The sequence below is a fragment of the Salvelinus alpinus genome, chromosome 4 (assembly GCF_045679555.1).
Source record: "Salvelinus alpinus chromosome 4, SLU_Salpinus.1, whole genome shotgun sequence".
Taxonomy (NCBI): domain Eukaryota; kingdom Metazoa; phylum Chordata; class Actinopteri; order Salmoniformes; family Salmonidae; genus Salvelinus; species Salvelinus alpinus.
The window spans coordinates 84588505-84610554 of record NC_092089.1 but is presented as its reverse complement, the minus strand read 5'-3'; the positions used below and the strand labels follow the sequence as shown (position 1 = coordinate 84610554).

General features: G+C 46.5%; 1 protein-coding gene across 3 annotated transcripts; it reads left to right on the top strand.

Moving 5' to 3' along the window:
* Positions 1-1339: 1339 nt before the first annotated feature.
* ccdc88b (coiled-coil domain containing 88B) lies at positions 1340-21697 on the top strand. Of its 3 annotated transcripts, none has more exons than XM_071399321.1 (28): positions 1340-1522; positions 4786-4928; positions 5190-5298; positions 6007-6076; positions 6184-6242; positions 6360-6443; positions 6573-6713; positions 6968-7116; positions 7408-7489; positions 7589-7747; positions 8759-8905; positions 9030-9222; positions 9650-9780; positions 9985-10056; positions 12736-13452; positions 13725-13904; positions 14033-14373; positions 14552-14711; positions 16483-16815; positions 17154-17315; positions 17468-17745; positions 18324-18467; positions 19372-19558; positions 19841-19986; positions 20086-20190; positions 20509-20669; positions 20875-21204; positions 21499-21697. In XM_071399321.1, exons 1-28 carry the CDS (start codon positions 1463-1465, stop codon positions 21576-21578), a joined length of 4923 nt encoding a protein of 1640 aa, XP_071255422.1. In that variant the 5' UTR covers positions 1340-1462; the 3' UTR covers positions 21579-21697. The 3 variants fall into 3 exon arrangements, with proteins under 3 accessions (XP_071255422.1, XP_071255423.1, XP_071255421.1); XM_071399322.1 differs by having other exon boundaries at positions 4780-4928; positions 20875-21189; XM_071399320.1 differs by having other exon boundaries at positions 4780-4928.
* The last annotated feature ends 353 nt before the right edge of the window (positions 21698-22050 follow it).

Genomic DNA, 22050 nt, shown 5'->3' with positions numbered 1-22050 from the left:
TGTTTCATGTGGTGGAGAACAATCAAAGTCAAACTACTGAAAGGCACCCAAGAACACACACATACATTTTGTAAATATACAAAAACAATATTCACATACTGGTACATGAGTAAATGAAAAATCACACACACTTTGAAGTAAACTGATGTTCTGATCTTTGATTCGGATCAGACAAAATCTAAATCACACAGGTAACAACTTAATAATACAAACATTCACCCCGTGTGAAGAAGGCCTACAGTCAATTGAATGCTGGACTGGCTATAGAGTTTGTTAACGCACTGCTAAGTAACATGTGAAGTTGGCATCTGGCATTGAGTATATTAAAGATAGTTGCTTTTAATGGATTTGCGGAGTTGAGTCCTTTTGTACTAGATAAACATTCAACTGAGTTGGGTTATTTCAGTTCACCCAGAGGTATAGGATGATGATGTGTGTAATGACTGAAAGTGATGCCAGTGATACAGTAGGCCTAAGCTACTGTAGGTTTATGACAGTATGGAGAGGAGTGACTGTATAATGTAATCTGGGCTGCTAGGTATACTCAGACAGCTCTCATAACACCTTCATAATCCTATTTAGCTAATCTATATGCTACTGCTACAACAGTTCTCTGCACAGCAACAGGAACACTCGGGATGTATGACTATCAAACATACCACAACAATGGACAGGGTTAGGAGAAAGTTCACGTCAAAGTGTGGTCATGTAGAAAGTTGTAATTACATTTTCCATTGTGTTTTGACAACAACAAAAAAGAAATGTCGAGTGCATTATAAACGTGCACTATCTTACACATAGCAAACATGTCTTAATTTGTAGTGGCTGTTTATTTTGTTCCTTTGTCAAATGGTTCATTCACTCTGATCTGTGTTTAAAGACAATGTTCACTCAACATCTTTATTTGATAAGTAGGATGTTCATAGATAGTAGACTACCGAAATGTACACCATAATTCCACCAGGGTTCGCCATTGCATTACACCTGAAAGCGCAACGAACTCACGTCCTACTGAATTTACCATTTCGAAATTGTTTAGAGTATATCTTGATCAAACTGATGCATAGGCTACAAACAACTGCATTGTAATATAAACATTGTTACAAACGTCTAGGCAAGGAACCACTGTGCGCACAAAGTAGTCTAATATTTTCCATCCATCTCAAACCACCTATTCATTTGTCATTGAGCGACTTTGTTTTCTGGAAACACTCACTGGTAAAGGTGGTGATTGTTCCGGGTAGGCCTAAAGCACTAATGAAATGTGTTCGTTAAGAAATTCCGGTGTGGTTTTGCAATGTGCTCACCGCCAGCACTAACTGAAAAAGTGAGATAGAGGAAGAGAGAGGGAGAGGAACTGAAATGACGAACACAGAATGGATTCAGTAAAATTGCTTTACTAATGTAGGATATATTTTATTTATATTTTTTATAGAAGTTTGTAAATTATTTATGCGACACCATGGACTCTAACATAATGGACATTCTAGAAGAATTCATGGAAAGTGCGTTGGTGACTTGGGTATGTGTCAAAGCTTATTTAAATCACTTTCAGATGCTATAGTAGTAGGCCGAGATATACGTGATGATAGTCTTTTATAAAACATCAAAACACATAGCCTATTGCTGTTGTTTTGTTTTTATGGAGTATCAATACATACAAATCCTGTAAATAAACGATGTGTAAATGTTTAAAAAAAACACACATATAAATTATGCATTTTATAAATAATGTATAACTCTTTATTTACAAAAGTTAAAACAATACGAATGGGTTGAACTTGAATCAGATGTAAATGCTTGTCATAACTTTTGTTACATGAACAGGACAGCAAACACTTAGTTCTTAAACTTCTCCTTTTCACAGCTTTCTCTACAATGGCTCATAGAATGTATCTTGTTGTTTTACCTTATATCTGTGACTTCCTATTCCCTTTCTTATTATCTTTCTCAGTAAAATATGACCATCTCGGGTTTCATTGATCTACACCACATATTCCAGATAACAGTTTTCTCTGTTTGCAGTGATCCCCTTATGGACTCCATATCAATTGTTTAGGTTGCACAGTGCCTTCGGAATGTGTTCAGTCCCCTTGACTTTTACTGCATTTTGTTACGTTACAGCCTTATTCTAAAATGGAATAAATCGTTTTCCCCCCTCATCAATCTACACACAATACTCCATAATGACAAAGCAAAAACTGGTTTTTAGAAATTCTTGCTAATTTATAAAAAATCAAAAACATATTTACGTAAGTATTCAGACCCTTTACTCACTATTTTGTTGAAGCACCTTTGGCAGCGATTACAACATCGAGTCTTCTTGGGTGTGACGCTACAAGCTTGGCACAACTGTATTTGGGGAGATTCTCCCATTCTTCTCTGCAGATCCTCTCAAGCTCTGTCAGGTTGGATGGGGAGCGTCGCTGTACAGCTATTTCCAGGTCTCTCCAGAGATGTTCGATCGGGTTCAAGTCCGGGCTCTGGCTGGACCACTCAAGGACATTCAGAGACTTGTCCCGAAGCCACTCGCGCGTTGTCTTGGCTGTGTGCTTAGGGTCGTTGTCCTGTTGGAAGATCAACCTTCACCCCAGTCTGAGGTCTTGAGCACTCTGGAGCAGGTTTTCATCAAGGATCTCTCTGTACTTTGCTCCGTTCATCTTTACCTCGATCCTGACTAGTCTCCCAGTCCCTGCCACTGAAAAACATCCCCACAGCATGATGCTGCCACCACCATGCTTCACTGTAGGGATGGTGCCAGGTTTCCTCCAGACGTGACGCTTGGCATTCAGGCCAAAGAGTTCAATCTTGGTTTCATCAGAGCAGAGAATCTTGTTTCTCATGGTCTGAGAGTCTTTAGGTGCTTTTTGGCAAACTCTAAGCGGGTTGTCATGTGCCTTTTACTGAGGAGTGGCTTCCATCTGGCCACTCTACCATAAAGGCCTGATTGGTGGAGTGCTGCAGAGATGTTTGTCCTTCTGGAAGGTTCTCCCATCTCCACAGAGGAACTCTGAAGCTCTGTCAGAGTGACCATTAGGTTCTTGGTCACCTCCCTGACCAAGGCCCTTCTCCCCCGATTGCGCAGTTTGGCAAGGCGGCCAGCTCTAGAAAGAGTCTTGATGGTTCCAAACTACTTCCATTTAAGAATGATGGAGGCCACTGTGTTCTCGGGGACCTTCAATGCTGCAGAAATGTTTTGGTACCCTTCCCCAGATCTGTGCCTCAACACAATCCTGTCTCTGAGGTCTACGGACAATTCCTTTGCCCTCATGGCTTGGTTTTTGCTCAGACCACTGTCAATTGTGGGACCTTATATAGACAGGTGTGTGCCTTTCCAAATCATGTCCAATCAATTGAATTTACCACAGGTGGACTCCAACCAAATTGTATAAACATCTCAAGGGCAATCAAAGGAAACAGGATGCACCTGAGCTCAATTTCTCATAGCAAAGGGTCTGAATACTTATTTAAATAAGGTATTTCTGTTTTTTATTTGTAATATATTTGTAAACATTTCAAAATACCTGTTTTCGTTTGTCATTATGTGGTATTGTGGGTAGATTAGGATTTTTATTTATTTAATCAATTTTAGAATAAGGCTGTAACGTAACAAAATGTGAAAAAAGTCAAGGGGTCTGAATATTTCCGAAGGAACTGTTTATTGTGTTTCTATAGAATTTAGGGCTTGATTCAATCCGTAGCGCAGAATATCTGCGTTGTGGCGCAGTTCACATTTAAAGGTCATTTCCGTCATTTCCGATTGAGCCAACATACACTACATGACCAAAAGTATGTGGACAACTGCGAACATCTCATTCCAAAATCATGTTTATTAATATGGAGTTGGTTCCCCTTTGCTGCTATAAGAGCCTCCACTCTTCACATTGCTGTGAGGTCGGGCACTGATGTTGGGCGATTAGGCCTGGCTCGCAGTCTGCGTTCCAATTCATCCCCAAGGTGTTCGATGGGGTTGAGGTCAGGGATCTGTGCAGGCCAGTCACGTTCGTCCACACCGATCTCGACAAACTGTTGCCACAAAGTTGTAAGCACAGAATTGTCTAGAATGTCATTGTATGCTGTAACATTAGGATTTCCCTTACCTTCACTTCACTGCTCCAGAGTCCAATGGCGGCGAGCTTTACACCACTCCAGCCGAGGCTTGGCATTGCGCATGGTGATCTTAGGCTTGTGTGCGGCTGCTCGGCCATGGAAACCCATTTCATGACGCTCCCGACGAACAGTTCTTGTGCTGAAGTTGCTTCCAAAGGCAGTTTGGAACTCGACAGTGAGTGTTGCAACCGAGGACAGACCATTTTTACGCGCTTCAGCACTCGGCAGTTCCATTCTGTGAGCTTGTGTGGCCTACCACTTCGCGGCTGAGCCGTTGTTGCGCCTAGACATTTCCAATTCACAATAACGGCATGTACAGTTGACCGGGGCAGCTCTAGCAGGGCAGAAATTTGACAAACTGACTTGTTGGAAAGGTGGCATCCAATGTCGGTGCCACGTTGAAAGTTACTGAGCTCTTCAGTAAGGCCATTCTACTGCCAGTGTTTGTCTATGGAGATTGCATGGCTGTGTGCTCAATTTTATACACCTGTCAGCAAAGGTTGTGGCTAAAATAGCAGAATACACTAATTTGAAGGGATGTCCACATACTTTTGTGTATACAGCGTTTACTGTGAATGCAGTCAACATTAATTGTTGATCGCGCTATAAAACGGATCTTCACTGCTACGGATTGAATTAAAGGCCCTAATAGGATGCCCCCTCCCTCAGGTACAGCTCTTTGATGGTGTAGTGGACAGGGAGGAGAATGTCATGCTCTACAACCAGTACATGGAGGTGAACTCCAAGTCCCAGAATTCCCATGACCGCTACCTGAGGCTGACCAATGGGATCTTTCTCAACGAGGTCATGAGGGTCATGTAAGTTCACACCTTTGCACAGGCTTCAAATGTTGTGGCCATGGAATGTGTGCTGAAGGATTCAATGTAATACATTGATTTGACTTTACCTGGTCAAAGGTATTATAGCTGGTGAAATACTGGGCTGGGATAGGTACCTCTGCCAAGAGGTGAGAGCTTTTATGGCACAAGTAGACGTGCACACTGGCTCAATCCCCACTCTGGCTATTGTACTAAATAAGCTGTGCCTTTCACCTCCGTCCGTCCGTCTGTCATTCCCAGAGACCCCAACCCCAAGCTGGAGCATTTGTACCGCAGTGGGAGAGATGACCAGATGCTCCGAGTCCAGAACTTCTCCATCCTCAACCGACACCTCAGGGCCTTCTACCAGGTATTGGTGTTTGTGTTGGGTTTGATACACAATCACATCTCAGAGTAATTTACCACACAAGGTCCAGACTCGAGCCGAGGGAGACATCCAGGCAAATCTCTGTGAGAAATTAACTTTAGTCCGATACAATGTACAAAACACACAAAAACATGAGTCTTCACTGTTTGAGTTCCTGCTTTTGATAAGTAATTCAAACCCTCTGAACAGTGGAGCATCATGGGAGGGACACCAGCAAGTTTCAAATAATATTCTGGGATTTATTCAGAAATGTTTTGGATACAATTTATTGACAGGACTGTTTGTCATGACAACAATTCCGTTTTGTCTGGTGTTGCTACGATGTCATTTAGTTTTTTGTGGTTTCACTTCTTGCTTCGTGTTTCCTGGTCACACTGGCAGGGCTGTGAAACCTTAAACTACCAGCAGCATGTGGTCACTCTGCAGCCTAATTTCTCTCTACCAGGACTTGTGTCTGAGAACCAAATATAGTCATGGTACTACGTAGAAACATACATGAACAAATTGGCCTACTTTCCCCTCTGATGTCATCTGTGTTTGTATTCTAAACTGAACTAAACTGGAAGGTTTTGTCATTTCAATGTTGATTTGAATACAGTAACTGCAATGTGGTTAGGGAAATTACAAGAAATACATATTTTTATCCCTTCAAGCTCTCCCTTTGCTCAAACCCTCTGATTCTGTCTTTAGGAAGACCTACAGCAGCTGATTCTGATGCCTCTTCCGAACATTGCCATTTTGGGGCAAGACCCCCTAACAGGTAAAAAGAGCCAGTTGAAAGTACAGAATCTCTGATTGGGCTCCTATGTTGTCTATGAGAGTATGATGGGAACAAGATAGTCATAAGAGTGGCATCTGTGTTTTCAGAGGCAGCAGTGGAGGAGTTGAGGAGATTGCTACTGCTTTTACTGGGATGTGCTGTACAGGTGATGTCTCTCTCTCTCTCACACACACACACATATACGCACGCACGCACGCACACACACACACTGCAATTGTAACTGAGCCAACCTTACTGACTACTCTTTGTTGATCAACAACAGTGTGAGAGGAAGGAAACATTCATACAGCAAATCCAGTCGCTGGACATCGAGACTCAAACTGCCATTGCCAACTGTATCCAGGAGGTCAGTTCAGTTCCCTACTCATCTACCCATATCCACCATTAACGTTCACCACGTCAGCCATTTTGTCCCGGAATGCTCAGTCACATACTGTTATTACCATAGAGAGGTGAGAAACTGTTGTTCCTGCAGGTGACCCAGGACCCCAGAGCGGTGCTGCCGCTGCAGTGGGAGGAGCTGGGAGTGCTGGAGGGGGTGGAGCTACAGCTGCTGTTTGGCTCCATGGCCAGACAGATCCAAGGCCTGCTGGCACAGAGGGACACACACCTGGAGGTACACAGACAAATACTCACAAATAGGTCCAGAACAACAGAAGAGGAATTGAATGATGAAACCAGGCCTTTCAGCCCTTATAGGAGAGTGTATTCCCAGTGAAAGCATCACTGTGTCAAACCTGATTTAAAAAGCTCTGAGGGTTACTTCCTCTCACAGATTCACACAGAACCTGGTCCTGATTTCATCACCTTCCTGTCATCTCTCTCCGTCTCTCTTTTTCCTTCCGTCTCTCCCTCCGCCCTCTCTCTCAGAGGATAGCAGAGTTGTGTTGGAAGAGTGAGGTCCAGCAGGCTGAGTCTGTCATGGCAACCCGAGGTGGTCACGTTGACGAGCAGCCCCAGGGTCTGGCTGTCCAGCTAGCAGACAGCAGGGCCAAACTACGACGCCTCAAACAAGAACTGTAAGACGTGTGTGTGTGTGTGTGTGTGTGTGTGTATGCTTGTGTGTGTGAGACAGTCATGTCAGTGTGTGCATCAAAACGTTTTTATGTTGGAGGAGGACTTTTCCTTGAGAGATGTCTGGTAACTGCTAGAACTACAGTATGTCGTCCATTTCTAGGGAATACAAAGACAAGTGTGTGTGTGTGTGTGTGTGTGTTTAAGGTTTTTAAATTGGAAGAGGACTATTCTGTAAGAGGTGTCTGTAGTTTAGTAGTACAATACTATTGCAATAATGACGTCTGTTTCTAAAGGGAAGACAAAGGGGATCAACTATTGGATCACAAGCAGGAAGTACAAACTATGGACGAGCAGCTGAAGAAACTTCAGAAGGAGGTAAGATTTTCTCTGGTATCACTACCAGTAACTGGACCAGAACTTTCTGCTACTTTTGTCCTCCTCTAACCTCACCTCTATCTTGTGTGTGTTGGGCAGAACCGCAGTCTTCAGGGTGAGGTGCGGGGAATGCGAGCGTTGCGTGATGAGCTGGACTGTCTTCGTGACCGTGCAGGCAGAGCCGAGCAGCTGCAGACAGAACTACAGAGCTGCACTCATAGACTACGCAGCCTGGAAGTCACTCGCACACAACTGAAGGTATCGCCACCAATACACTGCACACTGTTTAGTACACAGAGACACTATTGATGGTTTCTCCACCTATACACCACACACTGTTTAGTACACAGAGACTCTACTGAAGGTATCGCCACCAATACACCACACACTGTTGCCACACACAGGCACAATTGAAGGTACCACACCACCTCTACCGTCAACTGTAGCCACACTCAGCTGATGGTTGGCCCATTCCCAAAACAACCCTCAGCCCCTTCCCTCTAGCTACTTCCCTCTGTGTTTGCAGATGGGCTTACAGTAGGTGAGCTCCCTCAATATTGATAATACTTTGCAGTTTCTTCAGATCTGTACATACCTGTAGTATTGGTGCTAGGTACTGTAGGTGCTATGCCTTGTTTTTCTACTGGGACATTGAATGCTGTTACCTGTCTCTATCCCATGTCTCTGTCTCTATCCCCTGTCTCTGTCTCTATCCCCTGTCTCTGTCTCTCTCTCTGTCTCTCTCTCTGTCTCTATCCCCTGTCTCTGTCTCTATCCCCTCTCTGTCTCTGTCCCTCTCTCTGTCTCTGTCTCTGTCTCTATCCCCTGTCTCTGTCTCTATCCCCTCTCTGTCTCTGTCCCTCTCTCTGTCTCTGTCTCTCTCTGTCTCTATCTCTGTCTCTATCCCCTCTCTGTCTCTGTCTCTATCCCCTCTCTGTCTCTGTCTCTATCCCCTGTCTCTGTCTCTATCCCCTCTCTGTCTCTGTCCCTCTCTCTGTCTCTGTCTCTGTCTCTAACCCCTGTATTTCTCTCTTTCTCTATCCCCTGTCTCTGTTTCTTTCTCTCTCTCTGTCTCTATCCTCTGTCCCTGTCTCTCTCTCTCTCCCCCTGTCTCTCTCTCTGTGTCTATCCCCTGTCTTTCCCTCTTTCTCTATCCCCTGTCCCTGTCTCTGACTCTTTCTCTCTCTTTGTCTCTGTCCCTGTCTCTATCCCCTGTCCCTGTCTCTCTCTGCGTCTCTGTCCCCTGTCTCTGTGTGGCGCCCCCCGTAGGAGCAGCAGCAGCTGTGTGTGGCACTGCAGGAGACCCGGGTCCTGCTGGAGGAGCAGCTGGCGGACACACGACAACGCTGCTCCAGCCTACGGGAGCTGGAGAGAGACAATCTACTGCTGCGACGAAGACTCATAGACCTGGAGGGGGTATGTAATGATGGTAATGTGTGTGTGGTAATGTGTTTCTGAATCACAAGTAAGGAATTTGGTATCTGCTGGCCGGGCTCACGTAGACATTTTCCCTAATTTGTTGGTGTGTGTGTGTCTGTAGGAGCGGGATACTGAGAGGCAGAGGGTCGATGAGCTCTTGGAGATGAATATGGGCCTGGAGGCGGAGCTTAGACAGGAGCTTAGACATAACAACAACAATACAGGCACGATGACAGCTGCTCCACATTTCCACCAATTGGAGGAGGAGTCTGACGAGGAGGCTGGGCTAAGAGTGGAGCTAAGAGAAGAGATTGGTCAGTCAGTCTGCCTGTCTGTTGTGTGTCTTTTCAGTTAAATTATTTGATTATTGTCCACGACCCCTCCTCTCTAATTCAAATTCAAATAAGCTTTAATGGCATGAATGGTACCACTGTTGCCAAAGCAATGAAATATATATCCCTCCCTCCCTCCCTCCCTCTCCACTCCCTCTCTCTCTCATTCTCTCTCTCTCATTCTCTCTCTCTCTCTCTCTCTCTCTCTCTCTCTCTCTCTCTCTCTCTCTCTCTCTCTCTCTCTCTCTCTCTCTCTCTCTCTCTCTCTCTCTCTCTCTCTCTCTCTCTCTCTCTCTCTCATTCTCTCTCTCTCTCTCTCTCTCTCTCTCTCTCTCTCATTCTCTCTCTCTCTCTCTCTCTCTCTCATTCTCTCTCATTCTCTCTCTCTCGATCTCTCTCTCTCTCTCAGATCTGAAGCCTCTAAGTGTGGAGGTGGGCGAGGCATCGTCACTGAGGCTTCTGGGAGCTGAGAATGAGAACGCTGAGCTGAGGAGACGCCTGGAGGACCTGCAGTCCGAACAGGAGTTCAGGGGTCAGAGGGTAAGGGTCACGAGGGTCAATCTATCAAAATGGATTGAGTCTAGGTTAAAACTCCAGAGAGCAGGCAAAGGCAACAGTAGCAAGGAACAGTAAAGAAGAATGAGACTCGACACAGGGAGCCTTGTGGCTTGCCAAGTACTTGTATTAGTGTCCAGGCTAAGGGCACTGCTATTGGAGGATCCAACTGTCTGCTATATTTTGCAGCAAGCTGATTTGCCGGAGGTGAGTGAGGAGCTGGCCTGTCTGGAGGCAGAACATCAGAATACGCTAAGAGAGGTGAGCTGATGTGACCGACTGTGTTAACCCTCTGAGCTAAAGCCTAGGCATTAGGAGGCTAACAAAAGTCTTTAGGTCTAAGAGAACGCTATTCGTCATGTGGGTGTGGTTCTCTAAACCGTTACAGTGACGTGTACCGTGCATTCAGAAAGTATTCAGACCCCTTCCCCTTTTCCACATTTTGTCACGTTACAGCCTTATTCTAAAATGGATTAAATAAAAATGTCCTTATCAACCTACACACAATACCTCATAATGACATCACAATACCTCATAATGACATCACAATACCTCATAATGACAAAGCGAAAACAGTTTTTTAGAAATGTTTGCAAATTTATTAAAAACAAAAAAGTGAAATACCTTATTTACATAAGTACTCAGACCCTTTGCTATGAGACTCGAAATTGAGCTCAGGTGCCTCCTGTTTCCATTGATCATCCTTGAGAGGTTTATACATCTTGATTGGAGTCCACCTGTGGTAAATTCAATTGATTGGACATGATTTGGAAAGGCCCACACCTGTCTATACAAGGTCCCAAAGTTGACAGTGTATGTCAGAGCAAAAACCAAGCCATGAGGTCGAAGGAATTGTCCGTAGAGCTCCGAGACAGGATTGTGTCGAGGCACAGATCTCAGGAAGGGTACCAAAACATTTCTGCAGCATTGAAGGTCCCCAAGAACACAGTGGCCTCCATCATTCTTAAATGGAAGAAGTTTGGAACCTCCAAGACATGACAGCCCGCTTGGAGTTTACCAAAAGGCACCTAAAGGACTCTCACACGGAACCCAAACTGGCTGTGCGCGTGCACCATCGTGCATAAATGTATTTTGTTCCCCCCACACCAAATGCGATCACGACACACAGGTTAAAATATCAAAACAAACTCTGAACCAATTATATTAATTTGGGGACAGGTCGAAAAGCATTAAACATGTATGGCAATTTAGCTAGCTAGCTTGCACTTGCTAGCTAATTTGTCCTATTTAGCTAGCTTGCTGTTGCTAGCTAATTTGTCCTGGGATATAAACATTGAGTTGTTATTTTACCTGAAATGCACAAGGTCCTCTATGTGTGGACAATTAATCCACACATAAAACGGTCAACCGAATCGTTTCTAGTCATCTCTCCTCCTTCCAGGCTGTTTCTTCTCTTGACTTTATATTGCGATTGGCAACTTTCATAAATTAGGTGCATTACCGCCACCGACCTCGTTCGTCTTTCAGTCACCCACGTGGGTATAACCAATGAGGAGATGGCACGTGGGTACCTGCTTCTATAAACCAATGAGGAGATGGGAGAGGCAGGACTTGCAGCGCAATCTTTGTCAGAAATAGAACTGACTTCTATTTTACCCCTTGGCAACGCAGACGCTCGTTGGCAGGCGCGAGCAGTGTGGGTGCAATAATTGAATAACATAGATTTCTACATTTATTTTGCGACGCTCGCCCAGGCGACGCACGTGGTGTAGTCAGCCTGTCAGAACATGAGAAACAAGCATCAAGTGTCACGTCTGGAGGAAACCTGGCACCATCCGTACGGTGAAGCATGGTGGTGGTAGTATCATGCTGTGGGGATGTTTTTCAGTGGCAGGGACTGGGAGACTAGTCAGGATCGAGGGAAAGATGAACGGAGCAAAGTACAGAGAGATCCTTGATGAAAACTTGCTCTAGAGTGCTCAGGACCACAGACTGGGGCGAAGGTTCACCTTCCAACAGGACAACGACCCTAAGCACACAGCCAAAACAACGCAGGAGTGGATTCGGGACAAGTCTCTGAATGTCCTTGAGTGGCCCAGCCAGAGCCTGGACTTGAACCCATTCGAACATTTCTGGCGTCATACCCAAAGAGACTCAAGGCTGTAATCGCTACCAAATGTGCTTCAACAAAGTACTGAGTAAAGGGTCTTAATACTTATATAAATGTGGTATTTCAGTTTTTTTTTTTTTATACATTTGCAAAAATATCAAAGCACCTGTTTTTTCTTTGTCATTATCGGGTATTGTGTGTAGATTGATGAGGGGGAAAAAGTATTCAATCCATTTTATAATAAGGCTGTAACGTCACATGTGGAAAAAGTCAAGGGGTCTGAATACTTTCTGAAGGCATTGTATCTAGATGTGACTTCACTGTGTCGTCTGACATGTATCTAGATGTGACCTCACTGTGTCGTCTGACATGTATCTAGATGTGACCTCACTGTGTCGTCTGACATGTATCTAGATGTGACTTCACTGTGTCGTCTGACATGTATCTAGATGTGACCTCACTGTGTCGTCTGACATGTATCTAGATGTGACCTCACTGTGTCGTCTGACATGTATCTAGATGTGACCTCACTGTGTCGTCTGACATGTATCTAGATGTGACCTCACTGTGTCGTCTGACATGTATCTAGATGTGACCTCACTGTGTCGTCTGACATGTATCTAGATGTGACCTCACTGTGTCGTCTGACATGTATCTAGATGTGACCTCACTGTGTCGTCTGACATGTATCTAGATGTGACCTCACTGTGTCGTCTGACATGTATCTAGATGTGACTTCACTGTGTCGTCTGACATGTATCTAGATGTGACCTCACTGTGTCGTCTGACATGTATCTAGATGTGACCTCACTGTGTCGTCTGACACATTAACTGTTCTTGACATTGTCTACCCTCCTCTCCACTCTCAGTTTCAGAACGTCAAGAATGAAAATGCCACTTTGAAAAAGAGCCTGGAACTGCTGTTGACAAAGCATCAAAGTATTGAGGAAGAAGGAGAGAAGGAGGAGAGGGGAGAGAGGGGAGTCCAAGGTTCTGAGTCCTCAAGAGGAGAAGGGGAGGGTACTGCCCGGAGAGGGTTGGGCAGTGAGAGGGGAGCCAACATCATCAGAACCCAAAGAGAAGCTGGAGTTGGGGCAGAGCTGCTCCATCCTGAAGAGAGAGAGGTGCAAGTAGACGATCAGGTGCTGAAACCCAAAAAGAGAGAAGAAGAAGCAGAATGTGAGAAGATAGAGAGAGAGATAAAACATGTTACAAATGAGAAGGAAGAAGATCTTGGGAAGGCAGATATTGACCGGAAAGAGATACAAGACCCCAGCCCAGCCACTGAAGAAGAGAAACTGCCAAAAACAAAGGAAAGAGAAGAGAAAGAAAAGTCAGTGGAACTCAGTGAAAAAGACGTGTGTGTGTTCCCTGTGCCAGACGTGGAGCGTCTGGCCTCTGAGCTCCAGCAGGCCTTGGAGGAGGCTGACAAGCAGGTGTCTGTAGCCCAGGATCTGCGCTCCAAGCTGGGGGAGCAAAGCAGGAAAGCCTGGGAGGCTGAGCAGAGACTGGTGCTACTGGAGGCCGAGGGCCAGAGACTGAGGAAGGCTACAGAGAGCCTGGCGGAGGCTAGGAGACAGATAGAGGTATGGAACCAATCACGATCCGAAAATCATATACTCTGCCAGTAGTTTCATGTACCAGACTCATAGGTCTTTCTTCCTTCACATTGCAGCTGTCGTAGACAGTTACTTAATCCCTTGTCCATCCATCCATCTGTCCGTCCATCCAGTCTTCCATAGAGTACCATCGTCTGTCTTTTAATTCTTAGTCTTCCTAGTCCTCCTTACTGTAGTCTGTCTGTCAGATGGTCCGTCCCTCTGTCCCTTCCACATCATTCCTCTCTGGTGTGTGTTAGGTGCTGCAGGCGGAGCGCCTGCAGATGGAGGAGGAGCTATGTCGTCTGCGGAGCCAGGCTGAGCTGCAGCGGATGCAGGCCTCGGTCATCGCTACTCTGGAGGGGGAGCGAGCCACGCTGGAGAGAGAGAGAGAGACCCTCCGTAGCTCTGTGGACACCCTACGCACTGCCCAACGCAAGGTGCCACTGCTGCAATACACACACTATGCACTGCAAAACACACACAAATTACTACCAACAGAAAGATCAGGACTAGATTACACAATGTCACTGAATACTGTGATCCTGAACGCTACCTTGTTTGCCAGGGTGACCAATTGGAGCTGATGACCCAAGCCCTGAGGGCGGAGCTAGAGCGCCAGGGGAGGAGTCTAGAATCCTCACGGCGCAATGAGGAAGAGCTAGAGGCGGAGCTTCGCGAGGTAGCACTAGAGGTGGAGTCTCTGACCCGGGGGCGGGACCAGGCTCTGCTGGAGGCCTTGCGATTGGAGCAGGAGAAGGAGGCGTGTCAGGGAGAGCTGGACAGCCAACGAAAGGAGCAGAGGCAAAGGGAGAGGGAGGCGGCCAGGCTGAGGCAGCAGCTACAGAGTACAGCATCAGCCCTGGAACACAGCAACCAGAGGGCCTGTAGTCTGGAGACAGAACACAGGTGATACACAAACACCTGGAGCTGCGCACGCACGCACGCACGCACACACACACACACACACACACACACAATTCATTTAAAATAGAGGTAGCAGAACAGTCCCCTCCATGTACATAGTGTGTTTCTGTACTATTACCATATTATGGGTCTGACCTAGTTGATCTCTCTGTCTCTGTAGGCATGTGTGTCAGGAGCTGTCTCAATCCAAGGAGCTCTGTGCTCAACTACAGGACCTGGAGCAGGAGCTCGGTACTCGGCTACAGGGTCTGGAGAAGGAGAGCCAGGAGCTTAAAGAGCTGAACACAGAAGCCCAGGATAAAATCAGATCTCTGAATCAGGTGTGTGTGTGTGTGTGTGTGTATGTGTGTGTGTATATGTGTATATGTACAGTGGGGAGAACAAGTATTTGATACACTGCCGATTTTGCAGGTTTTCCTACTTACAAAGCATGTAGAGGTCTGTAATTTTTATCATAGGTACACTTCAACTGTGAGAGACGGAATCTAAAACAAAAATCCAGAAAATCACATTGTATGATTTTTAAATAATTAATTTGCATTTTATTGCATGACATAAGTATTTGATCACCTACCAACCAGTAAGAATTCCGGCTCTCACAGACCTGTTAGTTTTTCTTTAAGAAGCCCTCCTGTTCTCCACTCATTACCTGTATTAACTGCACCTGTTTGAACTCGTTACCTGTATAAAAGACACCTGTCCACACACAATCAAACAGATTCCAACCTCTCCACAATGGCCAAGACCAGAGAGCTGTGTAAGGACATCAGGGATAAAATTGTAGACCTGCACAAGGCTGGGATGGGCTACAGGACAATAGGCAAGCAGCTTGGTGAGAAGGTAACAACTGTTGGCGCAATTATTAGAAAATGGAAGAAGTTCAAGATGACGGTCAATCACCCTCGGTCTGGGGCTCCATGCAAGATTTCACCTCGTGGGGCATCAATGATCATGAGGAAGGTGAGGGATCAGCCCAGAACTACACGGCAGGACCTGGTCAATGACCTGAAGAGAGCTGGGACCACAGTCTCAAAGAAAACCATTAGTAACACACTACGCCGTCATGGATTAAAATCCTGCAGCGCACGCAAGGTCCCCCTGCTTAAGCCAGTGCATGTCCAGGCCTGTCTGAAGTTTGCCAATGACCATCTGGATGATCCAGAGGAGGAATGGGAGAAGGTCATGTGGTCTGATGAGACAAAAATAGAGCTTTTTGGTCTAACTCCACTCGCCGTGTTTGGAGGAAGAAGAAGTATGAGTACAACCCCAAGAACACCATCCCAACCGTGAAGCATGGAGGTGGAAACATCATTCTTTGGGGATGCTTTTCTGCAAAGGGGACAGGACGACTGCACCGTATTGAGGGGAGGATGGATGGGGCCATGTATCGCGAGATCTTGGCCAACAACCTCCTTCCCTCAGTAAGAGCATTGAAGATGGGTCGTGGCTGGGTCTTCCAGCATGACAACGACACGAAGCACACAGCCATGGCAACTAAGGAGTGGCTCCGTAAGAAGCATCTCAAGGTCCTGGAGTGGCCTAGCCAGTCTCCAGACCTGAACCCAATAGAAAATCTTTGGAGGGAGCTGAAAGTCCGTATTGCCCAGCGACAGCCCCGAAACCTGAAGGATCTAGAGAAGATCTGTAGGGAGGAGTGGGCCAAAATCCCTGCTGCAGTGTGTGCAAACCTAGTCAAGAACTACAGGAAACGTATGATCTCTGTAATTGCAAACAAAGGTTTCTGTACCAAATATTAAGTTCTGCTTTTCTGATGTATCAAATACTTATGTCATGCAATAAAATGCAAATTAATTACTTAAAAATCATACAATGTGATTTTCTGGATTTTTGTTTTAGATTCCGTCTCTCATAGTTGAAGTGTACCTATGATAATAATTACAGACCTCTACATGCTTTGTAAGTAGGAAAACCTGCAAAATCGGCAGTGTATCAAATACTTGTTCTCCCCACTGTATGTGTGTGTGTGTGTGGGTGGGTGGGTGGGTGGGTGGGTGGGTGGGTGGGTGGGCGTGTGTGTGTGTGGGTACCTTGAGCCTAGAAATATGTTTTCATCCTCTCCTTTTCCCACAGGAGCTAGCCAATGAGAAGGTGCAGTCTCAAAAACTGTCCAATGAGGCTGCACTGCTGAAGCAGGAGTTGGAGAGGGCAGAGGCTGAACTGAAGACAGTTACCGCTGACCTTCTTTCAGAGAAGCGGGAGAGAGATGCCGTTCCTGCTAATTTCCCACCAGAAAGCCCTGCTAACACACAGCAGGCTACATCCTCAGACACACTCACATTAGAGCACCCAGAGGCTAAAGATGCCCAATCAAAGGAGGGCCATGACCTCCCTACGACCCCAAAAGCTAGAGTAGAGAAGATGGACTGGTCTCTGAGTGAACGACTGATAGACCTGGAGAGAGAGGTGTGTGTTCACCTGTCGTTATTATTTGATTTGTTGATATTTGCTGTGCCATATCATATGCCCTAGATAACAGAAGCTAGCTACAGAGGACCGCACCCTGTCCCCCAGTGTACGTCTCTAGGAAGAATATTCTGCTTATACCCTAATCATATTTGTAATCAACTCTTTGTAATCAACTCACCTCCCTCTCAGAATGCAGTGGTGGATGCGGAGCGGGAGGTGTGTGTCTGTGTGTGTTCACCTCTCAGATTCTAATCTGCTGATATATGCTGTGACAACTAGTCATGTGATTGTCAACTTTCTCTAGTCAAATCATCTCTTTCTCACCTCCCCCTCAGAATGCAGCGGTGGGTGCGGAGCGGGAGGTGTTGCTTTCCCAGCTGTCTCAGTCCCAGTCAGCCGGTAGCCACCTGAGGGAGCAGATAGACACCCTGCAACATCACTCTATCAGCCTGCAGGAGACCTGCACCAAGCTGCAAGCACTCAACACTCAGCTACAGGTATCATACAGCTACTATTGTTTTATATAGTTATTATACTGAAAGTGTTACCTCTCGCCACTTCAGAGACGGTAGTACTGTCACCTGTGTCAGAGTCACAGTGTTTGGTTTCCAACACCCCCCCCCCCCCCCCTCCCCTTCCCCTCTCCCAGGTGGACCAGGCGGCCCTGAGCTTCCAGCATGCAGCAGTGTTGGCGAGGTGCAGCGAGAGCGAGGCCAGGTGTGCTGCTCTGGAGGCGGAGTCTAAGGTGTGGGCCAGGGAGCATGAGGAGTCATTGGCCAGGACGGAGGGGCTGAGGAGGGACCAGGAGCGAATGACAATGTTGCAGCAGAGACAGGAGGCGGAGCTAGAGGAGCTGCTGGATAGACACTCTGACCTGAGGAGCAACAACCGTAACCTGGAGACACAGTACAGGGAGCTGGAGGGAAGGTAGGGAGCTGGAGGGAAGGTAGGGAGTCGGAGGGAAGGTAGGGAGTCGGAGGGAAGGTAGGGAGCCGGTAGGGACCCGGAGGGAAGGTAGGGAGTCGGAGGGAAGGTAGGGAGTCGGAGGGAAGGTAGGGAGCCGGAGGGCCGGTAGGGAGCCGGAGGGAAGGTAGGGAGTCGGAGGGAAGGTAGGGAGTCGGAGGGAAGGTAGGGAGCCGGAGGGAAGGTAGGGAGCCGGAGGGAAGGTAGGGAGCCGGAGGGAAGGTAGGGAGCCGATAGGGAGCCGGAGGGAAGGTAGGGAGCCAGTAGGGAGCTGGAGGGAAGGTAGGGAGCCGGAGGGAAGGTAGGGAGCTAGAAGGAAGGTAGTGATCACCAAGTAACACTTTATTTAAAGAAGTATACATAAGGCATTCGTAACTTTATGAAACCAGTCTGATTGTAATTTCATATGCCATTGAATACACTGTAAACTGACTTGTGAGAAAAACCCTGATAAAATAACGTTTATGAAATTAGTCATGACACCTTAATGAGTGTTTAAGTATAAGTCATAGCAATGTTCATAACACCTTCATGTTCTCCAGGTATCAGGAGCTCCTGGGCCTCAAATCCCATCTGGAGGAGAAAGAAACAGAGATGAAGATGGAAAGAGAGAAGATGGAGGGAGAGGTACAGAAGAAAGCGGAGAGAGAAAGAGAACTAGAGAGACTGAAAGAGGATTATGAGAGGTAAAAAAAACACCCTCTCAGTCAAACAACTAACTGCTCCGTCATCACTTATTCTCTTCAACTTATTTCATGTAATATAACTTCTTGTTCTATTCAGTTCATTCCTGATCTATTCAGTTCATCCCTGATCTATTCAGTTCATCCCTGATCTATTCAGTTCATCCCTGATCTATTCAGCTCATCCCTGATCTATTCAGTTCATTCCTGATCTATTCAGTTTGTCCTTGTTCTATTCATTTCATCCCTGATCTATTCAGTTTGTCCTTATTCTATTCAGTTCATCCCTGATCTCTTCAGTTCATCCATGATCTCTTCAGTTCATCCCTGATCTATTCAGTTCATTCCTGATCTATTCAGTTCATCCCTGATCTATTCAGTTCATTCCTGATGTATTCAGTTTGTCCTTGTTCTATTCAGTTCATTCCTGATCTATTCAGTTCATCCCTGATCTATTCAGTTTATCCCTGATCTATTTAGTTAATTCCTGATCTATTCAGTTAATTCCTGATCTATTCAGTTCATCCCTGATCTATTCAGTTCATCCCTGATCTATTCAGCTCATCCCTGATCTATGCAGTTCGTTCCTGATCTATTGATTATATTTCTGATCTATTTAGTTTGTCCTTGTTCTATTCATGTAATCCCTGATCTATTCAGTTCATTCCTGATCTATTCAGTTCATTCCTGATCTATTCCGTTTGTCCTTATTCTACTCAGTTCATCCCTGATCTATTCAGTCTGATACCAAGCAGTTGGTTGTTTGACTGACAAATAGCCTGAGTTGCTGCTTCACTGTCTTATTTTGTCAAGTAATTCCTTGGTTTTCTGTCTCTGTCTGTCGGTCGGTCTGTCTGATCTGATACTATCTGGTTGTGTTGTGATGTATGTTGTTCTGTTCTCCCAGGCTGCAGGGCGTGCAGAGGGAGTCAGCTCAGGTACAGAGTGAGCTGCTGGCTCAGGGCTCGATGCTGCGGGGTGAGCTGAGTGCTGCACAGCTGGAGAGGACCAGGCTGGAGGGAGAGATCAGCTCTCTGAGGGAGAACAACCAGAGACTGGAGCTCAGCACTGACCGCCTCACCAACCAGTACCAGGTCAGGAGGAAGGCAGGGTCTCACTCACACACACGTTGGTTTTACTATCCAAGTTGGGACCAAAAAAGTATATTTTCCCTTACCCTAAAACTAAACCTAACCCTAATTGTACCCTAAACCCTGAGCACAAAATAGCATTGTTGCTTTTAGGGACCGGCGAAATGTCCACACTTGTCAAATTGTCCTTGTTTTACTATCCTTGTGATGACTTTTGGAACACAAAAGTATATTTAAGTTAGACCTTGTTTACTAGAAATAATTCTGAAACCTGTGTGTGTGTAGCTGCTGACCCAGCTGAAGGGGAACATGGAGGAGGAGAACCGTCACCTGTTGGAGCAGAACCAGAGTCTGACCAATCACAACAGAGACCTGATGGAGCAGAGCCTGGAGCGCAAGGACCAGCACCACTCACAGCAGAGAGAGTACCAGTCAGTACACACACACACAAATGTAAATATTATTCTATTTTCGCCTAACTTCTCATCTCTCTTCAACTCTCTTCTTTCCCCTCTCCTCCCTCTCTCCAGGGAGAAGATGGGTGAGCTGCGTAGAGAGAAACAGAAGCTGGTGGAGAAGATCATGGACCAGTACAGAGTCCTGGACCCCAGCATGCCTACACCCAGCAAGGCCAAGTAAAGACACACACACACACACACACACACACAGGTTGTCCATTGAAGTCAATGATGTGCCGTTAAGATTGGGGCTGTGGAGGCTGATGCCCCTCTGTAAAGATGCTGTCATGGACAGGTGGACTTGTCGAGAGAGGTTCCAGCGTTTCTTCTGGACTCCTGCAATTCGTTTGGATGCAGACACAGATCAAGGCCAAATCCCTCTTTTTGTCGTCGTCCCCTCCAACCACTCTCTCCATCTCCCTCACTTTTTATTGATCTTGATCTCCCTCACTATGTCTCCTTCCTTTCCTCCCTTCCTCCTCCATCCCTCTGTAGGAAGTCCAACTGGATAGCAGACAGGATGAAGAAGCTGATTAAGCCTAAAGGAGGAGGAGTAGGGAGAGAGGGACGTGCTCTGTTCTACGCTGCTGGCAGTATAGAGAACCTGGCTGACAGTGCAGACTACCCACCAGACACACAGACTGCTGCTGGTTCTGGTGAGACTATACAAGACAGACAGACAGACAGAACAACAACTCGTGAGAGACCACAGACACTATTATACACAAATCACATTCAAATCCCTACATGAGTCATTTGTACTGATACTACTGCTCATATGTCTCTCTCTCTCCCTCACTGTCCCCTCTGTTCTATCTCCGTTACATCTTACCCATCTGTTCTCTTTCTTCTCTCCTCCAGAACCCCGCAGTGCCCCCGTCTCCCCCTCCCCCCTGCGACATGCCCCCTCCCTGGGTGACTCTGACCAGGCGGGAGGGCTGTGTGGGCTGCCGCTGCGTTCAAGTTTGCGGGGCCGTCGAAAGCTGGGCTCCCATCGAAAGCTGGGCTCCCAGTCCTTCAGTCCCGGAGACCAGAAGACTTCGCCCCTCCAGCGTCTCCAATCTGCAGACAGAGTGATGTGGGAAAGGCAGAGCAGCCCTACAGACACACCCAAAACCACACCCATGACCTCAGCCAACAACAGCCAGGAGAATGTGATGGAGGAGGGAGGAAGAGGTGAGGAGGATAGAGGTGAGTTGGATGAAGAGGGAGGGAGTGGGGGGAAATGGGGGAGAGGTGAGAAGGTATAACAAGGGAGGGAGGTAGTGGGAGGAAATGGGGGAGAGAGGTAAGGAGGGATCAGAGGAAGGAGTGGGGGGAGTGGGATGGAGAGGCGAAGATGCAGAGGTGGACTATAGGGGAGAGGTGGAGGGAGGACGGAGGGAGGGGTTAGACATGAGCTGGCACTGATGTCCCTGACCAACCCTGACAAATTGAAGTGAAGTGACTGGTTTTGACAGGACCTCTGTGTGTGTTTGGTTTTAGCCGTGAGTGGGGACAACATTGAAGGACATCTCAACTCAGACCCCTGCTGTCAGTCCAGTAAGGATAAACCGGCAAACTAAAAGAGAATGTCTGCCTTTCTGCTTCAACTGGAATGATGATCCTTTGCACACATCCGACCTCTGCATACACATCTGATCTAAATCCAGATAGGGACTCAAATTAAAAGTGTCAAAGCAAATGTTTTGTCTGATTTTTGTAAAAGGTGCCAGAAAATACAGTATTTCCGATTCCATAGACTGTAAACGAAATGTTTTTCTACCAGCTAGTACTGTATTTGTATATATCATTGAAGAGATGTCTCTGTTCTTCTGGGGTGATAAGCAGCAGTTTCTCCTCTGTGGCCAATAGGTGTCAGTGTAGAGCTAGTTAGACACCAATACAGATCAGATGCGGGAGAATCTTTTAAATGAGAAACATGGCCTGTAGGTCCATCACGAATGTAGGGCCTCTCTGGTTCCCTGCATCCCACACCAAGGGAGCAACACATCAGCATTTCAGCTGGGGAGGGTGGGGGGATGGAGGGATTAAAGG